Source organism: Macrotis lagotis, chromosome 1, assembly GCF_037893015.1.
Source record: "Macrotis lagotis isolate mMagLag1 chromosome 1, bilby.v1.9.chrom.fasta, whole genome shotgun sequence".
Taxonomy (NCBI): Eukaryota; Metazoa; Chordata; class Mammalia; order Peramelemorphia; family Peramelidae; genus Macrotis; species Macrotis lagotis.
This window is the reverse complement of record NC_133658.1, coordinates 242,287,513-242,314,261: the sequence shown is the minus strand read 5'-3', so window position 1 is coordinate 242,314,261 and position 26,749 is coordinate 242,287,513. Positions and strand designations below refer to the sequence as shown.

The 26,749-nt window shown below is 35.8% G+C and overlaps 1 protein-coding gene and 1 long non-coding RNA gene across 31 annotated transcripts in view; one reads left to right on the top strand and one right to left on the bottom strand.

Moving 5' to 3' along the window:
• Positions 1 to 13,686, top strand: part of LOC141504735 (uncharacterized) — a 149,741-nt gene extending 136,055 nt beyond the window's left edge. Inside the window, exon 3 of the long non-coding RNA XR_012473467.1 lies at positions 13,537 to 13,686. This is a non-coding gene — a long non-coding RNA (uncharacterized LOC141504735). The remainder of the gene's footprint in view (positions 1 to 13,536) is intronic.
• DTNB (dystrobrevin beta) overlaps positions 1 to 26,749 on the bottom strand; it is a 410,081-nt gene that overhangs the window by 127,491 nt on the left and 255,841 nt on the right. For 25 of the 30 annotated variants that reach the window (XR_012473465.1, XR_012473466.1, XR_012473462.1 and 22 more), the window contains 2 exons: positions 3,432 to 3,521; positions 353 to 440 (listed from right to left, as the gene is read on the bottom strand). Coding sequence is in view for 24 of the 30 variants with exons in the window: in XM_074209942.1 (XP_074066043.1) it covers positions 353 to 440; positions 3,432 to 3,521 (178 nt within the window). In the remaining 6 variants the exon portion in view is untranslated. Of the gene's footprint in view, positions 1 to 352; positions 441 to 3,431; positions 3,522 to 10,535; positions 10,604 to 26,749 lie in introns of those variants that run through there. The other 5 variants (XM_074209945.1, XM_074209952.1, XM_074209946.1 and 2 more) reach the window with 2 other exon arrangements.

Genomic DNA, 26,749 nt, shown 5'->3' with positions numbered 1-26,749 from the left:
AATGGGGTTAAGTGGCTTGCCCAAGGCCACACAGCTAGGTAATTAATTATTAAGTGTCTGAGACCAGATTTGAACCCATGTACTCCTGACTCCAGGGCCAGTGCTTTATCCACTGCTCCACCTAGCCGCCCCAAGGTAAACCATTAAAAAAATCTTCGAACCCACCAAATATACATGTACTCTGGGACTCCTAATAGAAATTCTTTTGTTTGGGAACTAATTTTCAGTTTGAGCTTTGTCTGCACCCTTACTCCCTGGAAAGCAAAAGTTTAGAAAAACAGAGAAGGAAAAGAGGGTGGAGGAAGCTTAAAACTGGTATATGCTACTCAACAATTATCTTCCAAATACTTACTGCATTTCCTGCCTCTGCAGCTAGTCGAGCAGCATAACGGGCAATAAGTCTATGTTCTTCATCTAGTCGACTGGGGCTGTCCAGGACACTGCCAAAGAGATAAAAAGACAATAGATATCCATTAATTATGCTTCATCTTTTCTTTATTCTTGAAAAGTTGGGGAATTTTTATATAGAAGAGTAAAGGGAAATCTTTCTAAAAGCAGGATGGTAATTTTAAAAAGGTTTGGGTCACAGGTATTGTTGGTCCTCTGAGGCAAAGAAGGATCTATAGGGGTAATTATTAGGCACTTAAAAAGTGCTTTGGTTTCTTCTCACTTACCCATTTTACTGCTGCAATCAGTGGTGGAGCTGCAAGATTATGTCATTTTGCAGAAAAAAAGACCTACTACTTGTAAAAACTGAAACAGAACTATTTTACCAAGATGTTGAGCAAGAAGGAGGGCATCAAACCCTTAAAATAAGTGAGCTTTGAAAACACAGAAACCAAGGAAAAACTAAGACATCATGAAAAAAATAAAGGAGTAAGAATGCCCTAACTTGCCCTAAGCTAATGAAGGCTTTCAAGGTCAACTTTTGAATCTCAACTATTTTAAAACTGACATTTAACTCTGGCATTATGTAAAGTGCTTCCCAGGCAAAAAGTGAAGTAATTATCCCATTTTCTCTTTTTAAACTTCTTCCTCTTTGAATCTTTTCTATACTATAAGCACCTTTCTCCCAACTATAATAAGTAATTAATAATACCTCAATGTGAATTTGTTTATTGTATTCTTCCCAGAAATATCTTTAAAAATTATTATTTTTGTTTCTATTTAATCACTTCTCCAAAATGAATCCAAAATGCCTTCCTGCTAAACATATTAAGCAAAGTTGCATCGGTCAAAATATGATCTCTATTGTTTCATCCATATAAGCTTAATATGTCTTAGACTATTAAGGACTATGTATATGTAATTATCTTTGCATAGTACTTAGCAAAGTGCTTGTCACACAACTTGGTGCTTGAAAAAGGCTTTTGGATAAGGATTTTTTATGGCAACCTTAGGAATGACGAGTAATGATAGTGAGGTCTTCTTTCTTACTGCTTTATCAGAAGGGGTTAATACAGAGCTCCTTGACATCTCTTTGGGCATGACTAGCTGGAAAATTTTTGTTCCAAGAATCTACTTGTGGATAATATATGCAAAATAAGCCTCTATTAGGGAATTCATTAAAAAAGGGGACTATGAGGTACATACTGGGGTTAATTCAATTCAGCTCAAGGTCCTATATATTTCATACTCAAGTTTTATGCAATACAATAGAGTAACCATGATTCAGAATAATGACTATAAGGTTGCTTCAATATAATTAACTGCCAAAGAAAAATGTAAGGACAACCTCCCCATTTTTCCGCTCTAATAGGAAGGAAAGAGAAAGGAACATTTATATGGAAGGCCATACAGGACCAAGACACTACCACCATCTGATGGCAGCTTATGATAATTGCAGAGGCTAATATTAAATGATGGCAGAAGTCACTGTTGAAGAGGAGACTAAAAGTCAATAGGAAATATTCTGGGACGAAGCAAAATTTAGAGACGTTGAAGAAGAAAAAATAATATTGTTTCAAAACAATCTCTGAAAATGCCCAATATATTGAGATGAGAGATCTAGATAGTATAATTTGAGAAAACAGCAAGATGATGATTCTGAGCATAAAAAAGTTAGGATGAAGGTCTTCTTGATTTGCTTTCATTCTTTCTAGATTTTTACTGTTTTAGTGAAGTTCTTGAGTAATGTTGAGCTCATTTTTCTTTGGATATCATTTAGAATCTAAAGTTATTTCAGTAGTGTTTTCCAAGTGATTAATCAAAACTAATTGAGGAACATTAATTTAATTTTCTTATTGAGTATTGATTTTTAAAAATCTTTTTTCTTTCAACTTTTGGTCTAAAATACAGTAGTTACCTTTTTGCTTTAAGTAAATAAAATAAGTATAATTGCATTTTTCTTTGACAATTAAATATCTTACAATAACCTTATAATCATTATTCTGTTTTTGGAGGAGATAGGAAGTTTTTCTATACTACTGCATAGGGTTTCTTCTTCTTCTTATAATACTACACAGTAACTTGAGTGTCTTCTAGAAAAATCACACTGAATTCTTGGTTCTGTATTTTGGACACCATACCTCAAGAAGAGATGCAATTTCTATTTGCAACTTGAATTCCCATAAGACTTCTGCCTAGCAGATCCTAGCTCATATACCCTATTCTCTGACCCCTAAAGTTAAAGACCCTGACAAAAACCTTCAGAAATCTTGCTGAGTTAGACAGCAGCCTTAGGCAGTCATTCTAGAATTCTGCAATCATATTAGACTAAAGATAACAAGGATTCTATCCTCCCCAGGGAGCAAAATAATATCTTTTCAGTAAGCATTAAGTTTGGGCCAAAGCATACAATGGACATTTCCTAGATGGGTAAAATAATAATATTTGACATTTACATGGCAATTTATTGTTTAAAAATCACTTCCTCACAACAACCCTTGTGAGGTAGTGTAGATCCTTTCAGAAAAGGAAATCAAGGCTGAGAGAGATAAAATTACATGCCCAGCATCACACAAATGTGGTAAGGGTGAAATTCCAATCTGTCTGCAAATTCCAAATCCAGGGCTCTTTCTACTACATCAGGATACTTCTTTGCGTCACAATCATCAATGATCAAAAGTCAAACTTTCCTCTTAAAGCTATGGGAAAGATCCCCTAAGTTTTATGAAACTTTAAGGATGGATAAAAAGATAAAAATCCAGTGAAATATGCGGGGGGAAGAAACATTATGAGGAGTAATTTTGTAGAACTGGCTTTTTGTATGTCAATACTTGTGTGTCATCCTTTTAGACAAAGTTGAGGAAAAAAGAAGAAAGAAGTCTGGGGAAAGACAGATTAAGAAAGATACTTCTCAAGGATCCATGATATATTTCTGATAAGATTTATTAATAAAGGTCACAGTGATTTTCTTTTTCAGTTGGCAATCCCAGGGAAAAGATGACCTCCCTCCCCTTCAAAAGCCCAACTGCCATTCAAACACTGACCGTGCACAATGCTGTAGACGTGATACATAGGAAGCTATCAGTGCATGCTCATCAGCCAAGTGACTGGGTGTTTCATGGTTATACTGTAACCTGGGAACAATGGAGGCAAAGACAGCAAGCATAACACAAACACACAAAGAAGGAGAAATAAACATGAATTAATATGGGTAAATGAAAATAAAAAAAAGAAAAATCATAAATTGTAATGAGAAAAACAATTTTTAAAAGCACACTGCATAATGATTGACATTATTAAGATGGGACACAACACATATTTCAAACATGTCCTGTAGATTAGTGTGGAAGGCTGCACTGAGTCATAAAAAAAGACAATCTCATCAGACTTCTAGAATTTTGGGTCCCATAAAGGATATGCCTCCTAGGAAAAATCTGGCAGGAAAAGAAAGTTGAGCACTCAAAATGGTGTGGAGACTGGTTGTATGTAAAAGATAAGAAGAAATATTTTTTTCAATCAGTTATTGGTCCAATTATAAAAGGAAAGGGATCTAAGATTACTATTGATCACGTTGGGAAATTCACTTAATTACTTATGAAATATTTTGAAGAATATATGAGGACTAGCTTCCTGCTTTGACTGCTATCCCAAAGAGTTTAGGGCTACCTTCTGATGCTACAGCTTCAGGAACATGGTATATCCCTCCCCAGTTTCTCCCTTCTGTCATTTATTTCAACCACTGTTTTTCTGGTCTGAAGAAGAGAACCAGGTCTGGGGGGACAGAAGAACATATAAAAGGAAGACTCAATGATTCTATGAGATAATGACAGAAACAAAGAATACCCAATGTATAAGGATGTGATTGTCTGTATTTCTAAAAATGTTGACACATCTACACACACACACACACACACACACACACACACTATCACCCCTTAACAGCAACAAAATCTTAAACTTCTTTCTTCATCTCTTTGATTTTTTCTGCAACTATTTTATTATGTATTTTTATAGTAGTAACATTATAAATGCAAATTATTTTCACATGTATGTAGGACATGAAGTCAAACTTTTGAGATGGATCTTATTGCTTTTTTTCTGTCTGCACATCTTTATTAAACTCTCTTGCGGTAAAGTCTATTATTGGTTGAGAATTCTTTTTTGCATATCTCCTTAATGTGTTTTTATTCTCCTGTTTCCTGATCTGAGCAGAACTTTCATTTTGTTATATAAGAAAGCTGTTCTTTTCTAAATTTCTCCAGAGACATGAAGAAGCATTAATTTCTTTCCTATAAATTGTTCCACTTACAACCATAGGCACAATGAAATGCACACAACGTAGAATGGGAAGGTGGAAAATAAATTCTATTATTAGATAAGAAAATCATGGAGAACTATACTCAGTTGTATGACTTTCAAAATATCAACATTAACCATCTACTGTACCATCAAAATTGCACTAAGTATTGAGAAATACAACGACAAAGAGGAGATAGTATCAGGTCAAAGAAATTTATTAGGGGAGATGAAATTTATTTTTAAGCAAGGACAGAATACAAGGGAATTTTGTTTGGAGGAAGGCCTGAGTTGCTGGGGAGGGGATGAAGATCAGAAAAGCCTCATGTAAGAGATGGTACTGAAGCACAGTTTTGAAAGAAATTGAGGAGTCTGAGAGAGATGAAGCTGAGACAGGAATACATTTCAGGAATGTTTCTGCAAAGGTATGAGAGGGAGATGGGTGTTTTGGGTGAGAACAATAAGGCAGTTTGGCTGTACTTTAGAGTATGTGGAGAGGAGTAATATACCTTAAAGTTAGAAGTGGAAGGTCTGTGCAAGAAAGTGTGGATAAAATTATAATGGTATCAATAGTAGAGGATGGTGAGAAAATTCAGAAGAGAGGATACAACAAGCAAACATGCTAACAAGCTATATATACATGTATATGTGTGTGTGTGTGTGTGTGTGTGTGTGTGTGTGTATATATATATATATATATATATATATATATATATATATGAAAATTAGGAAATATTTAAAAGGAAGAAAATATCATAATTAAGCAAGATCAGAAAAAGAAAATGAGAATTGAGTTGGTACTTGAAGGCAGTCAGGGAAGTTAGTAGGTGGAGGTGAGGAGGGAAAACATGTTAGACAAGGAAGAAAGGCAGAGAAAATACTTGGAATTAAGAGATGCAGCATCCTGTTAGAGGAAGAACAAGGAAGTCATTATAACTAGATCAAGAAATATATGTAGAAGATTGGATGTGTGTGTGTGTGTGTGTGTGTGTGTGTGTGTGTGTGTGTGTGTGTGTGATAGAGATAGGATAGGGAAGATGCAGTAGGTTATTCAAGGTTTTGAATATCAGAAAAGGCAATAAGAAGCCACTGGATTTTATTTAAGTAGAGGGCTGACATGGTTAGACCCGAATTTTGAGAAAATCACTTTGGTAGAGAGAGGATTGGAGTGGGAAGAGGGGAAGAGGTAGGCAGACCCACCAGCAGGCTTATTGTGATAGTGCAAACATGAATTAATGAGATCCTCCACCAGTGTAGTACTGGTATCAAAGGAAAAAAGGAGGGCATATTTGAAAGTTGAATTGTTTGGTGTACTAAGTAAGTAATAGGATATAGAGAAGGAAATAGGAAAGGCTTTCTGGAAACAACCTTAAAGATTTTGGATAAATGTAATGAAGATCATAATAAAAGATGAAATAAATCCATAAAAGGATAATTAAATGAAAGAACTTGAACAGTCATAGCTCATAGCGCAGTTCGTGGTTCACTTTACCTTAACACTGAAGCTAGGAAGAGTAGGATAAGGAGAACAGTTAAAGACATGAAACAAAAATCCAATGGGAGGGGCGACTAGGTGGCATAGTGGATAAAACACTGGCCCTGGAGTCAGGAGTACCTGGGTTCAAATCCGGCCCCAGACACTTAATAATTACCTAGCTGCGTGGCCTTGGGCAAGCCACTTAACCCCATTTGTCTTGCAAAAACCTAAAAAAAAAATATAATGGAAATTGGACTTGGCTAGGAAGGGGTGGGAGGTCTCTGGGAAATCACAGATTCTGGTAATAATTTAATTAAGATTTACAGAGACTTATTCCTTTATGTAAAAATTTTGAATATTATGTATATATGTATAAAAGCTCCTTGAGGACAGAGAGTTTATATTGTATCCTGAATTTCTTTTCTTTTTTTAGGTTTTTTGCAAGGCAATGGGGTTAAGTGGCTTTTCCAAGACAGCTAGGTAATTATTAAGTGTCTGGGGCCGGATTTGAACCCAGGTACTCCTGACTCCAGGACCAGTGCTCTATCTACTGCGCCACCTAGCCAGCCCCTGAATTTCTAGTACAGTACCTGGTACATATAGGTATTTTAAATGATTACTGATTGATTGAAGAATGAGAAAGGGGCAGAGGCTGCCCTGGCCAAAAATATAAAGTGAAATTTATTTTGAAGTTATCTTCTATCCTTCTCCATTTCCTGAATTATTAAGACTTATCCTTAGCCATTTTTGTTATCACTTGAACTAAGAAATGGTGGTATCAAACGCAGGAGTTGGATTCTTTGAAATTACAATGAACTGGGTAGTCAGTATTGATGAACCCATCATGCATGATCACCCTTCGAAGTATGTAGAATACACATTGCTTTTTCTGCAATGCCATGATCAGACCATGTGGTCCAAGTGTGTGGTGGAAGCGATTAAAATGTAGATGAGAAATATTTAAACTTGATAAATAAAAATACAAAATAACAAAGATAAAGTTAATTTGTGGTTTTCTAAGTCAGTATGTCATTAATGGGAATCCATTTCTATTTGAGTTTGACACTACTAATAAGGCTCAACTTTTAGACATAAAAAAGTTGAAATGAGGTTCCCAAAGTCACACACAGCTAGTTACAGGTTCCCAGATAAGTTCTGAGGTGTTGTTATGCCCTATGTAGTATCTTGCATGTGTATATTTAATCATTTTTTCAATTGTGTCTCTTTGCAATCCCATTTGAGGATTTTTTAGAGTGGTTTGCCATTTCCTTTTCCATTTCATTTTTCAGAGGAGGAAAGAGACAAATGAAGTTAAAAGACTTGCCCAGTATCACCTAGTTAATAAGTGGCTGAAACCAAATTTGAATTTAGGAAGTTGAGACTTCTTGATTCATGCCCAGTATCTAACCACTTCTCCACCTAGCTGCCTACATCTTGCAGATACTCAAAAATCTAATTTAGATTCCCCAAGGTACACAGCACAGGGAGCTTAATTAAGAATAAAATCTGTATATGTGCCTTAGTATATAGTGCATAATTATAAAGTATAAAGTAAGTAAAACATTCAAAAAAAAAACAGCCAAGAAGGTCACATAGTGAAAAGAATGTCACCATATCTTTTAAAATGGGAGCTTTAATACTTTAAGGACAACAGTCTGTCAGAGAGAGATACATATGAATACAACTAAGTCAGGTAAGGAATATTTCCAATATACAACAGGCCTACTCATCATAATAATATATTTTCTCTTTTTTTTAAGGTGTTTTTTTTTGCAAGTCAAATGGGGTTAAGTGACTTGCCCAAGGCCACGCAGCTAGGTAATTATTAAGTGTCTGAGGTCAGATTTAAACTCAGGTACTCCTGACTCCAGGGCCGGTGCTCTCTCCACTGCGCCACCTAACCGCCCCCATAATAATATATCTTAGACAAAAAAGTCTTTCAGATATAAAAATTAATTCCAGGACACAGAAGTTGAAGGCATTTTAAAGCACTCCTTACTTTCTTGAGCCTAAGCTGCTAATTTTAGACTTGCTCTCTTGCCTATGTTTTATGATCCAAGAAGTCACAAAGGAAGAAATTATTTTAAGGTTGTACTCAACAAGAATAAAGTCTGCATTACCAAAACTCTGAATTTATAGAGTCCAGATTAATAACATTTTGCTGTCAATGAAAGGCAGCAAAGTTAGCTGCACCATAAACATTTATTCAGTTCTTCTTCCAGAAGAAATAAGATACCTGGTCTTTCTCCCTCTCTAGAGGTCCCAGTATGTATTCAATCAGCAAAGTATTACACCTGCAGGCTTAGGGCATCACATCTAAGAACAAAAGACCTTTTACATGGAGCAAAGTATAGGCAACTGCAGAGGAGTGTTACAAGATCTTCATAGTAACTGACATCAATAACGAACTATTTTAGCAGGGTATGACATACACTTTTCTCCCCAAACAAAGCACATTTCAAGGCTATGTCCCAAAGGACTTTAAAAATCCATGAATTCATAGCACCATTCAGACAATGGTTTAGAAAGAAGTGTGAAATGTTTGCAATGTCAAACAGATTTAGGTTTTTATTTATCATGAAATGGGGCTGGGTTAGACCAAGGGGTTGAAGAAAAATGTGTATAAAGTCTTGGTTCCAAAAAAAGGCAGATCAAATTTACAAAGAAAGCAAAAACTAACTTTTACAATCATAGATCATGTGCCTAATTTTTACCAGATTTTTGACAAGTATATGCCAAATAAAGTACCAGGCTAGCTGTTGATGTGTTACACCCTGCAAAATAATCACGTTATGACTAGGAATTGATATAATTGTGCCCAAGATCCACATACTTTCCTACTCTTCAGGTTTAGGAAGTTATGAGTTTAGGCAAAATTTCTGTGAGCCACCAGTTCAGAACATTTTTAAACATTTGGTCAGAGGGGGAGCTAAGATGGCGGAGTAAAGGCAGGAACTCCAGCAAGCTCTCTCCCAGACCATTCCAAATCCCTTTAAATAATGGCTCTAATCAAATTCTAGAGTGGCAGAACCCACAAAAAGACTGAGTGAAACAATTTTCCAGTCCAAGACAACTTGGAAGATCCTTGGGAAGGGTCTGTTACACTGGGGTTATAAAAGGCCCACATCACAGCTCTGGTCAGGAACTGGCTCCAGTCATCAGTGGTCATGGGGCAACTAGGGCATGGCAGTGATGGTGGGTTCCAGACCTCTCAGCCCAGAGATTGTCAAGGACAATTTGGAAGGTCAATGGGAAAACTCTGCTGAAACAGTGAGAGTGAAGTCTAGTAGAGCATGGGCTTCAGCTCAGACCTGGCCCCCAAGGACCAGGGCCAGGCCTGGGGAGCCACCCAGCAGGAAGTCACCTGGCTGCTGCTTCCAGAGAGCTCAGATCACTGATGGTAAGGAGTCAGAGGAGACTGCAGAAGTCTCTTTGCTATCTTTCCCTAACGCAGGACTTTGTGGCTTCATCCATACTCAAATCTAGGCCGAAGTCTGGGGTCCCGGTCTCAGGAAAAGGAGTTTTACTGCCACACTGGAGCAGGGATTCCCCCCATTCCTCTGCCCCAGGGCAGAAAGGAATGCTTGTGGTCATCCACAGACCAGAGAACAGGCCAGTAGAGCAGTCAGAGCCTCTCATAAGACCTTGGAGAAACTGAGGTCCCAGGCAGGAGGTATTCTTGAAAACAGCTGCAAAAATCCCCCAAAAGCATTGGACAGTATGTCTTCCACTCTGGAAGCAGAGACCCACCTTAAGAAAGAATGAAAATAAAGTCATATGCTGGGAAAATGAGCCAACAACAGAAGAAAAAATCCTACCATAGATAATTACTTTGGTCCTATGGAGGATCAAAGAACACACTCAGAACATAACAAAATCAAAGCTTTTGAATACAAAGCCTCTAAGAAAAATATGAACTCAGGTTATAGCAGGGCTCAAAAAGATTTTGACAATTTATTAAATAAGGTAGGTAGAGGAAAAATTGAGAAGATAAATGAGAGTGAAGTAGGAAAATCATAAAAACCAAGTCAGTCATTTGGTAAAGGAATTACGAAAAAATACTGAAGGAAATAATATTTTTAAAACCAGTTTGGGTAAAAAGGGAAAAAAGCAGTACAAAAGGCCAATAAGGAGAAGAATGCCTTAAAAAGCATAAGTGACCACATAGAAAAGGAGATACAAAAGTTCTCTGAATAATTCCTTCAAATATAGAATGGAGCTAAGGGAAGCTGATGACTTTGTGAGAAATCAAGAAATAACAAAAAAAAAACCCAAAAGAATGAAGAACTAGAAGAAAAATGTGAAATATCTCAGAGAAAAACAACTGACCTGGAAAACAAATCCTTAAGAGTTAATTTAAAAATTATTGGATTACCTGAAAGTCATGACCAAAGAAAAAATCCTAGACTTCATTCTTCAATCTGGGAAAACTGCCCTGATATCCTAGAAGCAAAGGATATAATCCACCAATCACCTTCTGAAAGAAATCCTAGGCATTTTAAAGCCAAATTTCAGAACTCCCAAGTTAAGGAGAAAATATTACAAGCGATCAGAAAGAAACAATCCAAATATTGTGGAGCTATAGATAGGATAACACAAGATTCAGTACTTTCTACATTAAGGGCTTGGAGGGTTTGGAATATGATATTCTAGAAGACAAAAGAGCTTGGATTACAACCAAGAATCAACTATCCAGCAAAATTGAACATACTCTTACAGGGGAAAGGATGAATATTTAATGAAATAGGGGACTTCCAAACTTTCTTAATGAAATGACCAGAGCTGAACAGAAAGTTTGATCTTCAGGTATAGGATTCAGGTGAAGCAAAGAGAGGATGGATGGGAAGGCTAAATCATGAGGGATTTAATAATGTTGAACTGCTTGTATTACTGCATGGGAAGATGATACTGATAATTCCTTTGAACCTTCTCATTTATTTGGGCAGTTAGAAGGAGCAAATATAGACAAGGCACAGGAAGGAGCTGAATTTGAAGGTATATATATATATATATTAACAAGATGGAGTTAATGGGAAAAAAGGAATGTACAGGGAGAAAGGGAAAGGAGAGGCAGAATGGGATAAGTTATTCCACATAAAAAATGAAAAAGTTTTTGCAATGAAGTAGAAGAGAAGAAAGGTGAAGGGAAAAGAGTGAGCCCTTACTCTCACTGGAGGAAATAACATACTCAATTGGGTATAGAAATCTATAGAGAACATGGGAGAGGAAAGGGATGGGAGAAAGGGAACAGGGGAGGAGGGGTGGTTTAGGTGATAGAAGAATGGGAAAGAGTAGTCAGATATAACACACTTTTGAGGAGGGACAGGGAGAAAGGAGAGAGAATGGAATAAATGGGGGTGGGAGGGAATAGAATAGAGGGAAATGTAGATAGCAATAGCAACTGTGGGAAAAATATTGAAGCAATTTCTCTGACGGGCTTATAATAAAGAATGCTATCTATCCTAAAGAAAGAACTGATGGTGTCTGAATACGGACTGAAGTATACTCTTTGTTCCCCTCTATTTTTCTTGAGGTTTCTCTTTCTTTGTGGGGGAGATTATGCTTCCTTTTACAACATGACTATTGGAGTAATCTGTTTCATGGACACATGTTTTAATCTACACAAAGTAATTTGCTTTCTCAACAGGGGTAATGGGATGGGAGGAAGGGAGAGAATTTGGAACTCGCTTTTAGAGGTAAATGTTGAAGGCAGCTACATGGCTACATGGCAGCTACAGCACTGGCCCTGAGTCAGGAGGACCTGAGTTGAAATCTGACCTCAGACCCTAAATAATTATGTGGCTGTGTGACCTTGGGCAAGTCACTTAATCCCATTGCCTCACCAAAAATAGATCCACAAAAAAGGAAGTAAATGTTGAAACTTGATTTTGCATGTAACTGGGGTAAGACAAAATTTAAAAATTAAAAAAAAACATTTGGTTAGAGAGTGAGTACTCTACTTTTATGTTTCAATCAATTTCCAGTTAACCCCATCCTCTTTGATTGAGATATAATAATTCAGTTTCCTGGAAAAGTTTGGGTAAAGAAATAGTAGAATGTCAAATGTCTTTGGTTAGAAAGGCACAGGAATCACATGTTAGACAAAGAACTGACCTTCTCCTGGGTCTTCTGCACCAAGATATCTATAGGGTCTATGAATTTCACCTATATTTCTCTTCTCTGCCATGGCTCAATTCAATTTTTGTTCTATAGGAGTTTGCTGGAACACTTTAGTTCCAAACTCTTGAAATCTACCTCTCATCAACTCATTTAATAATTTAAAGATAATTTCTGGGGTGTGGCTAAATATATAATAATTTTTTTGGCTGCCAAAACACACTGCTGACTCACATTGGTCTATCCATCCCTCCTTAATCTTATATTTGTGAAGCTGATTTTGCTTCTGTACTCAAGTATAAAACTTTGTTTATCTATTAAATTTCATCTTATTAAATTCAGACCAATGCTCTAAGTCAGAGGTATCAAAGAGAGAGCCTGAAAAATCTGGTCCACAACACTGAAATATTGCCTGAATCAGGTTAAAATGTAATTGGTAAACTAACAAAATAAATAAAAACATATATAACATTACATTTTAAGACTAAATTGAAAATGCGACCCACAAGGATCCTTATGCACAGATTAGTGATACCTGCTTTCAAATGAATTTGATATCACTGCTCCAGCTTGTCTAGATCCTTTTATATCCTAACTCTTTCACCCACTGGTTAGCCAATCATTTATATCTGTGTCATGAATATTTACACTATGCTTTTTTATACAATTTATTGATTAAAAATTAAGAATAATGTCAAGCAGAGATGACTAGGATAGTACAATAGAGACCTCTTTGCCATGTTGACAATGATTAATGAATGACTTTTTGAAAAGTCACATAACCCCATTCTAAATTCATCTAATTATATTTCTGTCTATTCTAAAACCTGCTATTTTCTCCTTAAGAATAATTCTTGCACTCAAATACTGACTTTTTTTTTAAAAGTAAAATTATCCATGTCTTATTGTATATTTATTTGCTAAATATTGCCCAATTATATTTTAATCTGGTCTGGGCTAAACTCCAGGGAATTTTGGGCTATATGTGGTCAATGGTCACTCTGGTCTAAAGATTTGCAAAGCACTTTACTCCCACAACTCAACAAAGATAAAAGGAAAATAATAATTTTTTTTTAGGTTTTTTGCAAGGCAAATGGGGTTAAGTGGCTTGCCCAAGGTCACACAGCTAGGTAATTATTAAATGTCTGAGGCTGAGGCCGGATTCAAACTCAGGTACTCCTGACTCCAGGGCTGGTGCTCTATTCACTGCACCACCTAGCTGCCCCCAAAACAATAATTTTTTAACTCTCTTTTTACAGATGCGGAAACTAGAGCTCAGAAAAGTTAAGTGACCTTCTTATGGTAACAGATTTAGAATGTGTCAGAATGGTGAATCAAACCCAAGGTAAGCACAAGTATTTTTGCCCTCATGAGAAAAAAGATAGAGAAACGTTAAATGACCTGCTTATAGGAAGAGAGCTCGAAAGTATCAGAGATGAGACTAAATATAAGCTCTTCTGACTTCAGAGCCAATGTTCTTTTCTCTTCACCATAGATTTTCTTATGGGTAATTACTATGTTTTAAATTGATACAGCACCAGCCCTAGAGTAAAGAAGATCTGAGTTCAAATCTGACATCTGACACTAGCTAAAAAAAATTGGGGGAAAGAAATTTTACAGCAAGTTTCTCTGATAAAAGTGTGTCATTTCTCAAATTTATGGGGAACTAAGCCAAATTTATAAAAATAAGAGCCATTACCCAATTGATAAATTGTCTCTAGTCTATGAAAAAATGTTATAAATCATAAGTAATTAGAAAAATGCTAATTTAAATAACTCTGAGATACCACCTCATACTTTTCAGATTGGCTAACAAGAGAGAAAAGAAAAAAAAACCAAATACTAGGTAGAATGGCGAAAAAACAGATACATTAATGTACTATTAATAGAGTTCAGCTGCTCTGGCCATTCTATAGAACAATTTATACCCAAAGGGCTATAAAAGTGTGCAAACTCTTTGATCCACCAATACTTTTTTTTAGGTTTTTTCAAGGCAAATGGGGTTAAGTGGCTTGCCCAAGGCCACACAGCTAGGTAATTATTAAGTGTCTGAGACCAGATTTGAACCCAAGTACTCCTGACTCCAGGGCCGATGCTTTATCCACTACGCCACCTATCCACCCCCCTATCCACCAATACTTCTACTAGATCTGCCCCCCAAAGAGATCCAAAAAAGGGGGAAGAACCCATATTTACCCCCAATAAATATTTGAGGCAGTATTTTTGTGGTGGCAAAGAACTGGAAACTGAGAGGATGTACATCAACTGGGAAATGGTAAAATAAGATGTGGCATATGATTGTGATGAAATAGTATGGTGCTATAAGAAATGATGATGGGGATGGTTTTAGAAAACAATGGTAAAATAAGATGTGGCATATGATTGTGATGAAATAGTATGGTGCTATAAGAAATGATGATGGGGATGGTTTTAGAAAACTATGGGGGGCCAGCTAGGTGGCACAGTGAATGGAGTCAGGAGTACCTGAGTTCATGTCCAGCCTCAGACACTTAATAATTACCTAGCTGCTGTGGCCTTGGGCAAGCCACTTAACCCCATCTGCCTTGCAAAAAAATCCTAAAAACAAAAAAAAATACAGAAAGACTTATACGAATTGTTACAAAATAAAGTAAGCCAAACTAGAATAGTAGAAAGCAATATTGTGGCAATAATCAACTTACCATATTTCCCCATGTATAAGACAGACCTTTTCTTAAAAAATTTGGGGTCTAAAAGTGTAAATATTGTAGATTTTTTTTACTTGCATCTCCCACTTTTTCATGCTTCTCATCTTTGCACTCACTGTCACATTTGTTCCTGGTATATTAGGTTATATTTTGCCACATTCTGCCCAGAAATGGCTCAGAAAAGATTTTCGTACAGTGCTGAATTCAAGTTCAAAAAGTGAATGGAAATCCTGCTGCTGAACATCAGTTTGATCCTCCTCCAAATGAGAAACAATCCAAGACTGGCTATGAGAAGAAGACACCTACTGAAAACACCACAGCAGAAGGTGGCCATGAGAGGCAAGTCAGTCAAATGACCTGATTTAGAGAGGGAATTGAAGAAAGGGCTTGAACAGCAAAGGACCATTGGAATTCCTGTGTCCACAAAGATGGTTCAGCATGAGTCAAGAAGAACTACTGATGAAAAAGAAGTTCCTGATTTTAAAGGAAGACACATTTGGTGCTTCAGGTTCATAAAACTGAATGGACTAAGTGTGTGTACACACACCAGACTTGCCCAAAGATGCCTGAAAACTATGAGAAGAAGGATCTTGAATTTCATGATGAATAAAACTTGAGTTCAATAACTTTATATAATACATTTTTTTTCAAATTTCAGGTCCCCAAATTAAGATGTATCTTATACATGGTAACTTCTTATACATGGGAAAATACAGTAGCTACTATGATCAATAAATGACTCATGACAATTCCAAGAGTCTCATGATGAAAAATTATATCTCTAGAAAGAGAAGTGATAAGACTCTATATGCAGATTGAAGAATATTTTTTTCACATCTAAAATTTTTCTTGCTATTTTTTCAATGTGGCTAATGCAGAAATGTTTTGCATGCCATTGTATAATGAGCATCATATTTCTTTCCTTCTCAATGGGCAGGATGAAAAGATATGAATGGAGGGAGGGAAGGAATTGGAACTGAAAATAAAATTTTTAAAGAAAGTATGGTGGGCCATATATTTTCAGTTCTTCATTTTTCCTGAGTACCTGAATTTTGTTCTTCAGGTATAAGGCATACAAACTTACTTCCATATGGTAATGAGTTATTAAATTCTCATGTAGGTTTATCAGGAGATTCCAACCAGACTTAGTCTTGCTTGTCAGATAATTAGGGGAATGAGTCAAATAAAGGGACTCAGATATAAAAAGATATTTGTAGCAAGAAAATTTAATAGTCAAGAACTTGGAGTAAAAGTAATTTCATTATAAAAATCTTAACGCAGAAATGATAAGTCTCCTAACATCTAAAATAAACAAAATTTTTTCCAGCTATATTCTGTAAATGTAATGTCTTTCTCTTGATATTACATATCTGATGCACCATGGTCTTAGTGTTCAACTCACAAATGGATTTTTGTTGTGAAAAACTGTTAACTGAAATTGGAATTTTTTTCTTTGCACAGAAGTAATTTTAAGTGGCTCCATTCCCAGGCCAAAATGTAAAAGGCTTATTTATTTTACCTATAACTATAGCAGAATAATAAAACTAAAGCACTATAAGAAACAACTATTATTTATAATAATATTTCTGTGAGAAAATTCATTAAGCATTCTAATTTGCTTAGAAAACAAATGGCAGTAAGAACAGAGATAATGGTAGTCTAAAAGGCTTAAGACAGAGGAAGTAAAATGGCTGGTGGGGGTGGTCTCTCATACTTGCATGATGGTAAGGGGAAGTTGGTTTTACAGAGGGATGGAATTCTATTCTGGAGTCAGGAAAGCTGTGACATTTTGAGACTATTAGTTCTTTACACCAAGAAAACTTCTAAAATTTATACACAATTTAGAATCAAAGGGTCACATCATACACATAAGGAACTGGTTCAAATTTATAAGAGCCATTACCCAATTGATAAATATTCAAAGGAAAGAAATAGCTATTTGCAAAGGAAGAAATCCAACTCATCAATAGTATATGAAAAAATGTCATTAATAATTACAGAAACACACATTAAAGGAACTCTGAGGGGTAACCTCAGATTGAAAGGATTGATCAAAAAGAAAAATTAACAAATATTGGAAGGGTTTCAGAAAAACAGGCATAATTGTATACTGTTGGCTGAACTATGAATTAGTCCAGTCATTCAGACAAGCAATCTGGAACTATGAGACAAAGTTGCTCAATTGTATATATCATTTAACTTTACAATGACACCTCTGGGTCTATACTCCAAGGAGATCAAGGAATAAAGAAATGTAAGTATTTTTGTATGTGGAGTGCCCAATATACTGAGGAGCAACTGAATAAATTTCGGCAAATGAGTGTAGTGCAAAAGAAATTAGGAAAGGAAGATTTTAGATAAATTTGTGAAGACATGTATGACTTGATGAAGAATAAAGAGAACTATGGGAACAATTTGTTCCATAAAAATTGCAAAGAAAAACCTTGAAAAAAAGGTTGGACTCAAGATACAGAATGAGATACATTTTCTGGATGCAGTTATCAAAGTTATCAGAGATGTGTTTATATTTTCCACCCTTCATCTCTAATATTGTTTTTTAAGTTCATTTTTTCCTCTTTTCTGCTGGAAACATAGTCCTATGTTCCTTCAATTATTTTAGCTTCTTTTTATAAAGTGATCCTACTTCCAATGACTCTTTTCCCCTCACTCCATTTCCTGTTCCTATTAGTCTTTTAGTTCATAAGTATTTTTCAAAAAAATTCATTTTTGCACCTTCTTTTCCAGGAGCGTTTCTCTTTTTCTTCATAATCCATCTTTTCTTGCAGGCTACTCTACACTCCAATTCACTGATTTTTGCACCCTATAATTATCTAGTCTCTATTCCCTGCATTAAGGCAGCTAGGTGGCACAGTGGATAGAGTGCCAGATGTGGAATCAAGAGGATTCATCTTTCTAAGTTCAAATATAGTCTAATGAATAAAACTTGAGTTCAATAACTTTATATAATACATTTTTTTTTCAAATTTCAGGCCCCAAAATTAAGATGTGTCTTATACATGGTAACATCTTATACATGAGAAAATACAGTAGCTACTATGATCAATAAATGATTCATGACAATTCCAAGGTTCTCATGATGAAAAATTATATCTCTAGAAAGAGAAGTGATAAGACTCTACACTTAATCCTGTTTGTCTCAGTTTCCTTATTGGTAAAACAGATAGGAGAAGGAAGTGGCAAACAACTCCAGTATTTTTTTTAGGTTTGTTACAAGGCAAACAGGGTTAAGTGGCTTGCCCAAGGCCACATAGCTAGGTAATTATTAAGTGTGTGAGACTGGATTTGAACCCAGGTACTCCTGACTCCAGGGCTGGTGCTTTAACCACTATGCCACCTAGCCGCCCCCAGTATTTTTTTAAATTAAAGATTTTATATATTTTGAGTTTTAAAATATTCCCCCTAATCTTACTTCCCAAACAGATAGGAGAAGGAAGTGGCAAACAACTCCAGTATTTTTTTTAAATTAAAGATTTTATTTATTTTGAGTTTTAAATTTTTCCCCCTAATCTTACTTCTCTCCCCCCACACCCCACAGAAGGCAATTTGTCAGTCTTTACATTGTTTCCATGGTATACATTGATCCAAATTGAGTGTGATGAGAGAGAGAAATCATATCCTTAAGGAAGAAACATAAAATATAAGAGATAGCAAGATCAGACAATAAGATATCATTTTTCCCCTAAATTTAAGGTAATAGTCCTTGGTCTTTGTTCAAACTGCACAGTTGTTTCTCTGGATACAGATGGTATTCTCCATTGCAGACAGCCCCAAATTGTCCCTGATTGTTGCACTGATGGAATGAGCAAGGCCATCAAGGTTGATCATCACCCCCATAAAACTCCAGTATTTTTTGCTGAGGAAACCCCAAAGGGGTCAAGAAGAATTGAATATGGCTGAAACAATTGAGCAACAACATTCTTTGTATTCCTGATGGACTCATAAAACATCCAAGGTATGTAATCTGGGCTTTTGCTACTGCCTTGTAGAGCTTCCCTGAGGCCTCCCTTTTCAATTGTGTCTCACTTCCAGAACAAACTGATTTCTGTATCTTAGTCTCCTCTCAGCCAGGAAATTCACAGAACATAGCCTAGGTCTCTGGTCTAAGGGATTTAGAGTGGTCAGAACTAGATCTAGCTGGATGCTTAGTAATTTCCCTCAGGTTTAATGGACTATTGGATAGCCCCAACCCCTTCCCACTCTCACACAATGTCCTGTAATGCTCCCTCTGTTCCTCAGTTCTTTGACCTACCACCATCATCATTTCATAGAGCTTTCATGCTGGTGCTACAGAGTTGATTTTTGTAAATTGGGTTTTGGAGGCTCTAGGAGTAAAGAAGTGCTGTTGAAGTCTACTTCCAGCTTCACCACATGTCCTGCATCTTTGCCTCTGCTACTGGTACTCCTGCAGAATCCTATTGTAGTACAGAAAGCAACATACTAAGATGCTGTCTGTATGGCCCCAGCAAACTACCAATTTAGTGTGCTACAGAGATGTATTTTTTTTATCTTGGTCCAGTCAGATTTCCTCAGTTTAGAAATGTGATCTCTACTGAACTAAGAGACCTGGGTTTTGTTATTAGTTTGTGTAGGTTGGCTAGCATAACCCTTCTGATGGAGGTGCTTAGTTAACTCATGGTACTAATTAGTTCATGAGTTGGTTAGTTTTTTATCCATTCTGTGTCTTCAAGATGGAGACAATTAAGTTTACCGTTGATATTTTGCATTTTGGTTGAGTCTGAGAGATTCAGGGGATCAGAGAAATATTCTAGCTCTCCATCTTGTGCATCACATCAGAACCATAGATTCTTTGATTATCAGAATGAACAGGTTTGGCAACAGAAAAGTCAGCAACAGTTTGTGGGGGGGGAAGGGAAGAAAAAAATGGTATTTAAAATGAAGAATTAAGCGAAGTTCAATTAGAGATCATTAAGGTCCCTTCTAGTAACATGATCATCTAGTCATGGAAGTAAGTCTGTCAGCCAGGACAAGAGTTTACCCAGAGAAGAATTTATAATTGCAAACTACTATTACTGGGGAAAGGCAGCTCTGGTATGCAATTTGGGGCTTGAGACTGTAAAATGAATTGAAGAGCTTGTTTTCTCACGATGTCTCAAGTTTCCTGATCTGACAAAATTAATGTATTGACAACACAATGTCTGACATCTGAAGAACTTGGTAATAATTTCCAAGTTTTTAACATAATAGAACTGTATATATGTTCATCCTCTTCATATTTTTATTCTCTAAAGAAAGCCACTAAGTTTATCCTGTCTAATACTGCTTTAAAGTATTAAACTTTTGAGGGCATAAATTGTGAGAAAAACTAAAGTTCCAAATAGTCTTTTCCACATGATCCTTGTATTGAGTTGGATTTATGGGGCCAATAAACTGTTGGAGATAATCTACTGTATAGATCAGACTGCACCAAGTAGAGGACCCTACTCCTGCTGATTAATTACAAGGAAGTTTGCACTAGATATCACTCAAATTCTCATATTTGTTTTTCCCCCAGTGAACCAACTAACCAGAATAATGCAAATTTGTCTCTAAGCTTGATACTAAAAATTTCAAGGTGAAACAGATCTGTATATTTTTGCTACTGTAGTGTATTAATGATGTATTACAGATTAAAAAAGTTCAAAAGTAATATTTATTTATATGACTTTATAGTGACTAAAATGAATTGATACCTATTGTCTCTAAGGTTTTTAATTTTTAAAATTCTATTTCTAAAAGAAGAATGTTTAAGTGTTTAGTTCAGTCATATATTTTAACATTTTTATCAGTGATCCAGAAGAAAGGATGAACAGCTTAAAATAAACTGACCCATAATATAAGGTTGAGATATTTAATAAATACCCACAAGAGCAGAAACAATACCCAGAGGCCTCAAGAGGTAGAGACCTGAGCCAAAAATAGCAAAGGAATTGACCTGGGAAAATGAAACTACCAGGAAACCAAATTAGAAATAGTGGAAGGTAGAAATCTAAAAAGTACTAAGGGACTTTAGATCCAGAGAAAGAGATTAATCAGTTAAACAAGAATTTGGGGTTAAGCCTCAAAAACCCTGAAATAAAGTCAGCATCTGCCAACAGCTCTTTACATTTTTCTCTTCCTCTCTCCTTTCTAAGTACTTATACCACAGTTTACTTTTGCCACAAGCATCAGCTGGGGATTCACTTTCCTAAATTGCACCCTAACAATTAACTCTAAGGCCCATTTGCAATTGGCATAACTACTCCTCCTCATTCTCAGTCAAACTTTTCTTAGTCTCTAGGCCAGCCAAACTATAAGCTTGGTATCCCTGACTGGCCATGATTTCACTGCTTTTGGCCAAGAAGCTTATCCATTTGTTAGAATAACATTTGATAGGTATCACTCCCATGCCAGGAACTATAAAGAGATAAGAAAGAAATAAAAACATCTTAATCTGTTTAAGAGACTAAACTGCCCAAAGTTCATATATATATATATATATATATATATATATATATATATATATATATATATATATATGAAAATTCAATTAATTAGCATTTAATAAATGCTGGGAAACAAGCTTTATGTATATAAAGTAAGATTTTTTTAAAAATGTGCCAGTCTCTTATGATAGAGCATTACCAACACAAGTAAAATGATTTATTCTACCTATCTTCTATGACTGGAATACATTCTCCATTTGTTGAATGGGGTAGAAGGGGTGTCTGCTTCTAGATGAGTAGTTTATCCATCTATATTAGATGACATAGCCAATGGAGTAGAGTGGGGGGAGCAGCAGAAAGAGAAAATTTTTTCTATGTGCCTTTACTGATCTCTATACTCCCTTTAATTTTCAAATTCTGATTTTGAGAGCTTAGTTATTTAAAACCACTAACAGTGTTGACAGCTTTCAGTCCAGAAAATTAGACTTTTTTTTTTGCTCTTTGTTGTAGATGACTAGTATGACTTTAGGGAAGTGATGCCATGACATGGAAGTGAGTTGGATTAAAGTAAGGGACAGCTGTGCAAAGTCACCACTCTCATTTTCTCCTCTGGAACCATCTGGGTCCAGTAGGAAAATATAGATAAGAAAGACTGGAGATGGTCCTGGATGCAATGGGACACCTTGGTCTTAAGGTCTTTAACAGGCCTCAGTTTGACTGAGGCAATGCCCATTCAGTGATTACGGTTAGGTAAGAAATGAGGCAGAGAATGGCCTCTTATATCTAGTCAAAAAAAATCAATCTGGGAGGGGGATTGTTCTTTTATGATGCAATCAAAGAGAAATGTTCAAACTTGGAAAGGGATCATCAGGTGTTCATGCTTTATTACAACATTCACACCTTATCATGTATAACTATACTAAGTGAACGGGGGAAAGAAAGTACAGAGGAATAGCAAATTCTTCCCCCCCTTACACTTATATTTTAAATTGAGCTCCTTCACCTCAGTAGTTTATATGCTACAAGAGGATGCAGAAATAGCTCTTATATTACAAAATCTAGATAAACAGTTGGATACATTCACATATAAACACAAGAAATCCATACTGGAGATGACAAAATTTTAAAGCCACTTAGGGTCAATGTGTTATTTTTATTCATATATATTTATTTATTTTAGTTTTTTTGCAAGGCAAATGGGGTCAAGTGGCTTTCCCAAGGCCACACAGCTAGGTAATTATTAAGTGTCTGAGGCAGGATTTGAACTCAGGTACTCCTGACTCCAGGGCCAGTGCTCTATCCACTGTGCCACCTAGCTGCCCAATGTTTTAAATAAATTTTAAAAATATACCACCAATGAAAATTCCAAAGGAATGAAAAGCCATGGTTAATAACAACATCAAACATATTTTATTATTTTCAACACATTTTATATTTTTAAAGAATTTTTGTCTGAGAATCAAAAATATATTTGATGAAAACATGAAAAAGGACAATTTACTACATCAAAGCATGATTAAACAAATTCACTGTAATCTGTAAACATCAAATCACTCACATGCTTACTGCTTGTTGATTTCAAAATAGTTTTTCCAGAGAGCAAAAAACAGTGTAAGATTTATAAAGCATCTGTTGTTTACTATATGTTAGGCCCTGTACAAAATATTGGAAATATCACTATAAGCAAACAAAAAAGTTCCTGTTCTCAAGCAGCTTACATTCTAATGGAGGAAAATAATACAAAAAAGAGAGGAAGAAAGGGAGTGGGGCACAGGGCATGATGTGAATATGGCTAGGAAGCAGCAAGGAGGTCTCATGTAATTGGGGGTTTTCTTGGCAAAAGATACTAGAGTGGATTGTCATTTCTTCTCCAGTTCATTCTATACATGAGGGAACTGAGGCAAACAAGGTTAATTGACCAGCTAGTAAGTGTCTGAGGGCAATATTAAACTCAAGAAGGTGAGTCTTCCTTGATTCCAGATCCTTTGCTCTATCTACTGGGCCACCTCACTACTCTTTTAGCATACCCTTTTAAAAGAAACAAATTTGCAATAATTTTTTTAAAACTCTGCATAGACTCACACAGAGGAGGAGGAATGACATCTTATATCTCATCTTTAGGGTTAAACTTGTTCCTTTATTTTTAATTCTGCAACATTAATTTTCTATTGATTTGTTGTTCTTTCCAATTATACTTTTACATATATCTATAATGGTTTCCTGGTTCTGTTCACTTCACTTAGTATCAATTTATCTATATCTTTCCATACTTTTCTGTATTCATCATATCAATTTCTTAATAGCACAGTTACATCTCATATATTTTTTTTTTAATATAGCTTGTTTTGATTGTGGACTTCTACTTTGTTTACAGGTTTATGTTGCCACAAAATGCAGAGCAGACAACATGTCTGTCACAAAAAAGTGTTATAAATATTTTAGTGTATGTCAAGGGTCTTTCTTTTTGTCATTGACTTCTTGAGATAATATAACTAGGAGTGCAATCTCTGGAACAAAGAGATTATTCTTTCGAGTCACTATTTGAATCATTCCAAATTGCTTTTAAGACTAATGGACAGATTTCTTTAAGAGATCTAGCCCTTATTTCTGTTTAATTTTTTAATTTCTTTGTTACTTTAATAGCTACAGTAACATGTAATAAACTATCATATTCCCATAAAAAAAAGAATAGATGGACCTAGGGTGGCTAGGTGGTGCAGTGGATAGAGCACCAGCCCTGGAGTCAGGAATAACTGAGTTCAAATTCAGCCTCAGACACTCAATAATTACCTAGCTGTGTGGCCTTGGGCACCCATTTGCCTTGCAAAAACCTAAAAAAAAAAAAAAAAAAAAAAACAGATGGACCTGGGAAGCAGCTAGGTAGTATAGTAGAACAGTAGCCCTGGGGTCAGGAGGACCTGACTTCAAATGCAACCTCAGACATTTAATAATTGCCTAGCTGTGTGACCTTGGGCAAGCCACTTAGTCCCATTGCCTTGCAAAAGCAAAAACAAAAAAAAAATGGTTGCACCAATTCAAAGTTCCATTAAAAATCCATTAATGTACCCCACAACTTCTCCAGCAATGACAATTCCCTTTTTATTTTTCTATCTTTGCAAATTTGCTCAATGGGGATTACTTTGACTTGCATTTTTATTATTATTAATGACCTGGAGATATTTTCATGTTATTATTGATAATGTTCCTTCCTTTGAGAACTACAGCCTTTGATAATGATCTATGAAACTGCTTTTAGTCTTATATTTCTATTATCTATACATCTTGGATATCAGAATCTTATTAAAGATATTTGATAATAAAGACACCCCCAGTAAACAATATCTCTTCTTATTCTAGTTACATTAATTTTGTTCATCTAAAATGTTTTAATTTCACAGCATCAAAATAAACTATTTTATCTACTGTAATCACATTTATCCTTCATTTGTTAAAGAATTATCCCAAACCCATAGCTGTCACACCCAGAACTGTGAGAAGTATCTGATCTGTTTCTCTTCGTGTGTGTGTGTGTGTGTGTGTGTGTGTGAGATGATCTTAAACTATTCAGGTCATATATATATTTAAATTTACTGTAGTAATATAAGATATTGGTCTAAACCTAATTTCTCCCAAAAGGTTTTCCAGGCTTCCCAGTAGTTCTTAGCAACTAGAGTTCTTTCCTAGAAGTTATGTTTTAGAGTTTGTTAAATTTTGTATTAGTGCAATTATATCTGATTTCTGTGCCATGGATCGACTTCCCATTATTTAACCAGGAGTAAATGTTGTGATGATTACTAGTTAAAAGTAGTTCAGACAGTTCCTATTGATATCTTTAATGACAAGTGATCTATGGAGATAACCTCTAATAATCCCTTGTGTAATATTTATGGGATGTCAGCATAAATTAAATAATCAATCATTAAGCACCTAATATTTTAAAGATATTACGATAAGGAGACAAAATTTTTTGTTTTTTGTCCTTCATTTTATTTTTTTTGACTTTACAAACAATTTTATTTATTCAAGGCAATGAGGTTAAGTGATTTGCCCAAGGTCTCACAGCTAGGCAAATTTATTTATTTGGTTGTTCATTCGTTCATTCATTCATTCATTCATTCATTCATTTATAGTTTTTTGCAAGGCAAGGGGGTTAAGTAGCTTGACCAAGGCAACACAGCTAGGTAATTATTAAGTGTGTCTGAGGCTGGATTTGAACTCAGGTACTCCTGACTCCAGGGCTGGTGCTCTATCCACTGTGCCACCTAGTTGCCTCTGTTTTTAATCTTTTTAAATTTTTTGAATTTTACAATTTTTCCTTCAATCTTGCTTCTCTCCCCCACCCCCCTACAGAAGGCAGTCTGATAATCTTTACATTGTTTCCATGCTATACATTGATGAAAATGGAATGTGTTGAGAGAGAAATTATATCTTTAAGGAAAAAATATAAGAGATAGCAAAATTACATAATAAGATACCTTTTTAAAAATTTAAATTAATAGTAATAGTCTAGTCTTTGTTTAAGCCCCACAATTCTTTCTTTGGATACAGATGGTATTCTCCATTGCAGATACCCTAAAATGTCCCTGATTGTTACACTGATGAAATGAGCAAGTCCATTAAGACTGATCATCACCCCCATGTTGCTGTTAGGGTATACACTGTTCTTCTGGTTTTGTTCATCTCACTCATCATCAGTTCATGCAAATCCTTCCAGGCTTATCTGAATTCCCATCACTACTGGTTTCTAATAGAACAACAGTGTTCCATAACATGCGTGTACCACACTTTGTTCAGCCATTTCCCAAATGATGGACATTCACCAGTTCCAATTTTTTGCCACCACAAACAGAGCTGCTATGAATATTTTTGTACAAGAGATTTTTTTTTTTACCATCTTTCATGATCGCTTCAGGTTACAGACCCATTAGTGGTATTTTGTTCTTCATTTTCGAAAAAGACTACTACATCAGGGAGGTGAATTGGATAGCCATATCAAGCAGATGAACTGGATTTGACTGAAAGGGTGCTATGCTAAGTCACCAGGCTCACTTTTTCCTCCAGAGCCATCTAGGTCAGTGGCCAGATATGAATCAGAATATCTGGAGATGGCTCTGGATGCAAGGCAATCAGGTTTAAGTGACTTGCCCAAGGTTACACAGCAAGGAGTCAAGTATCCGAGGCTGGATTCGAACATCTGTCCTTCTGACTCCAAGGCCAGTGCTTTATTCACTGTGCCATCTAGTTGCCCTGAGACAAAAAATGAAATTTCTGCAGAATGAGGCATGAAGGAGATACAATATTCACCACTGGAGGGACTCTGTGTAGTATGTGTAGATCGATCG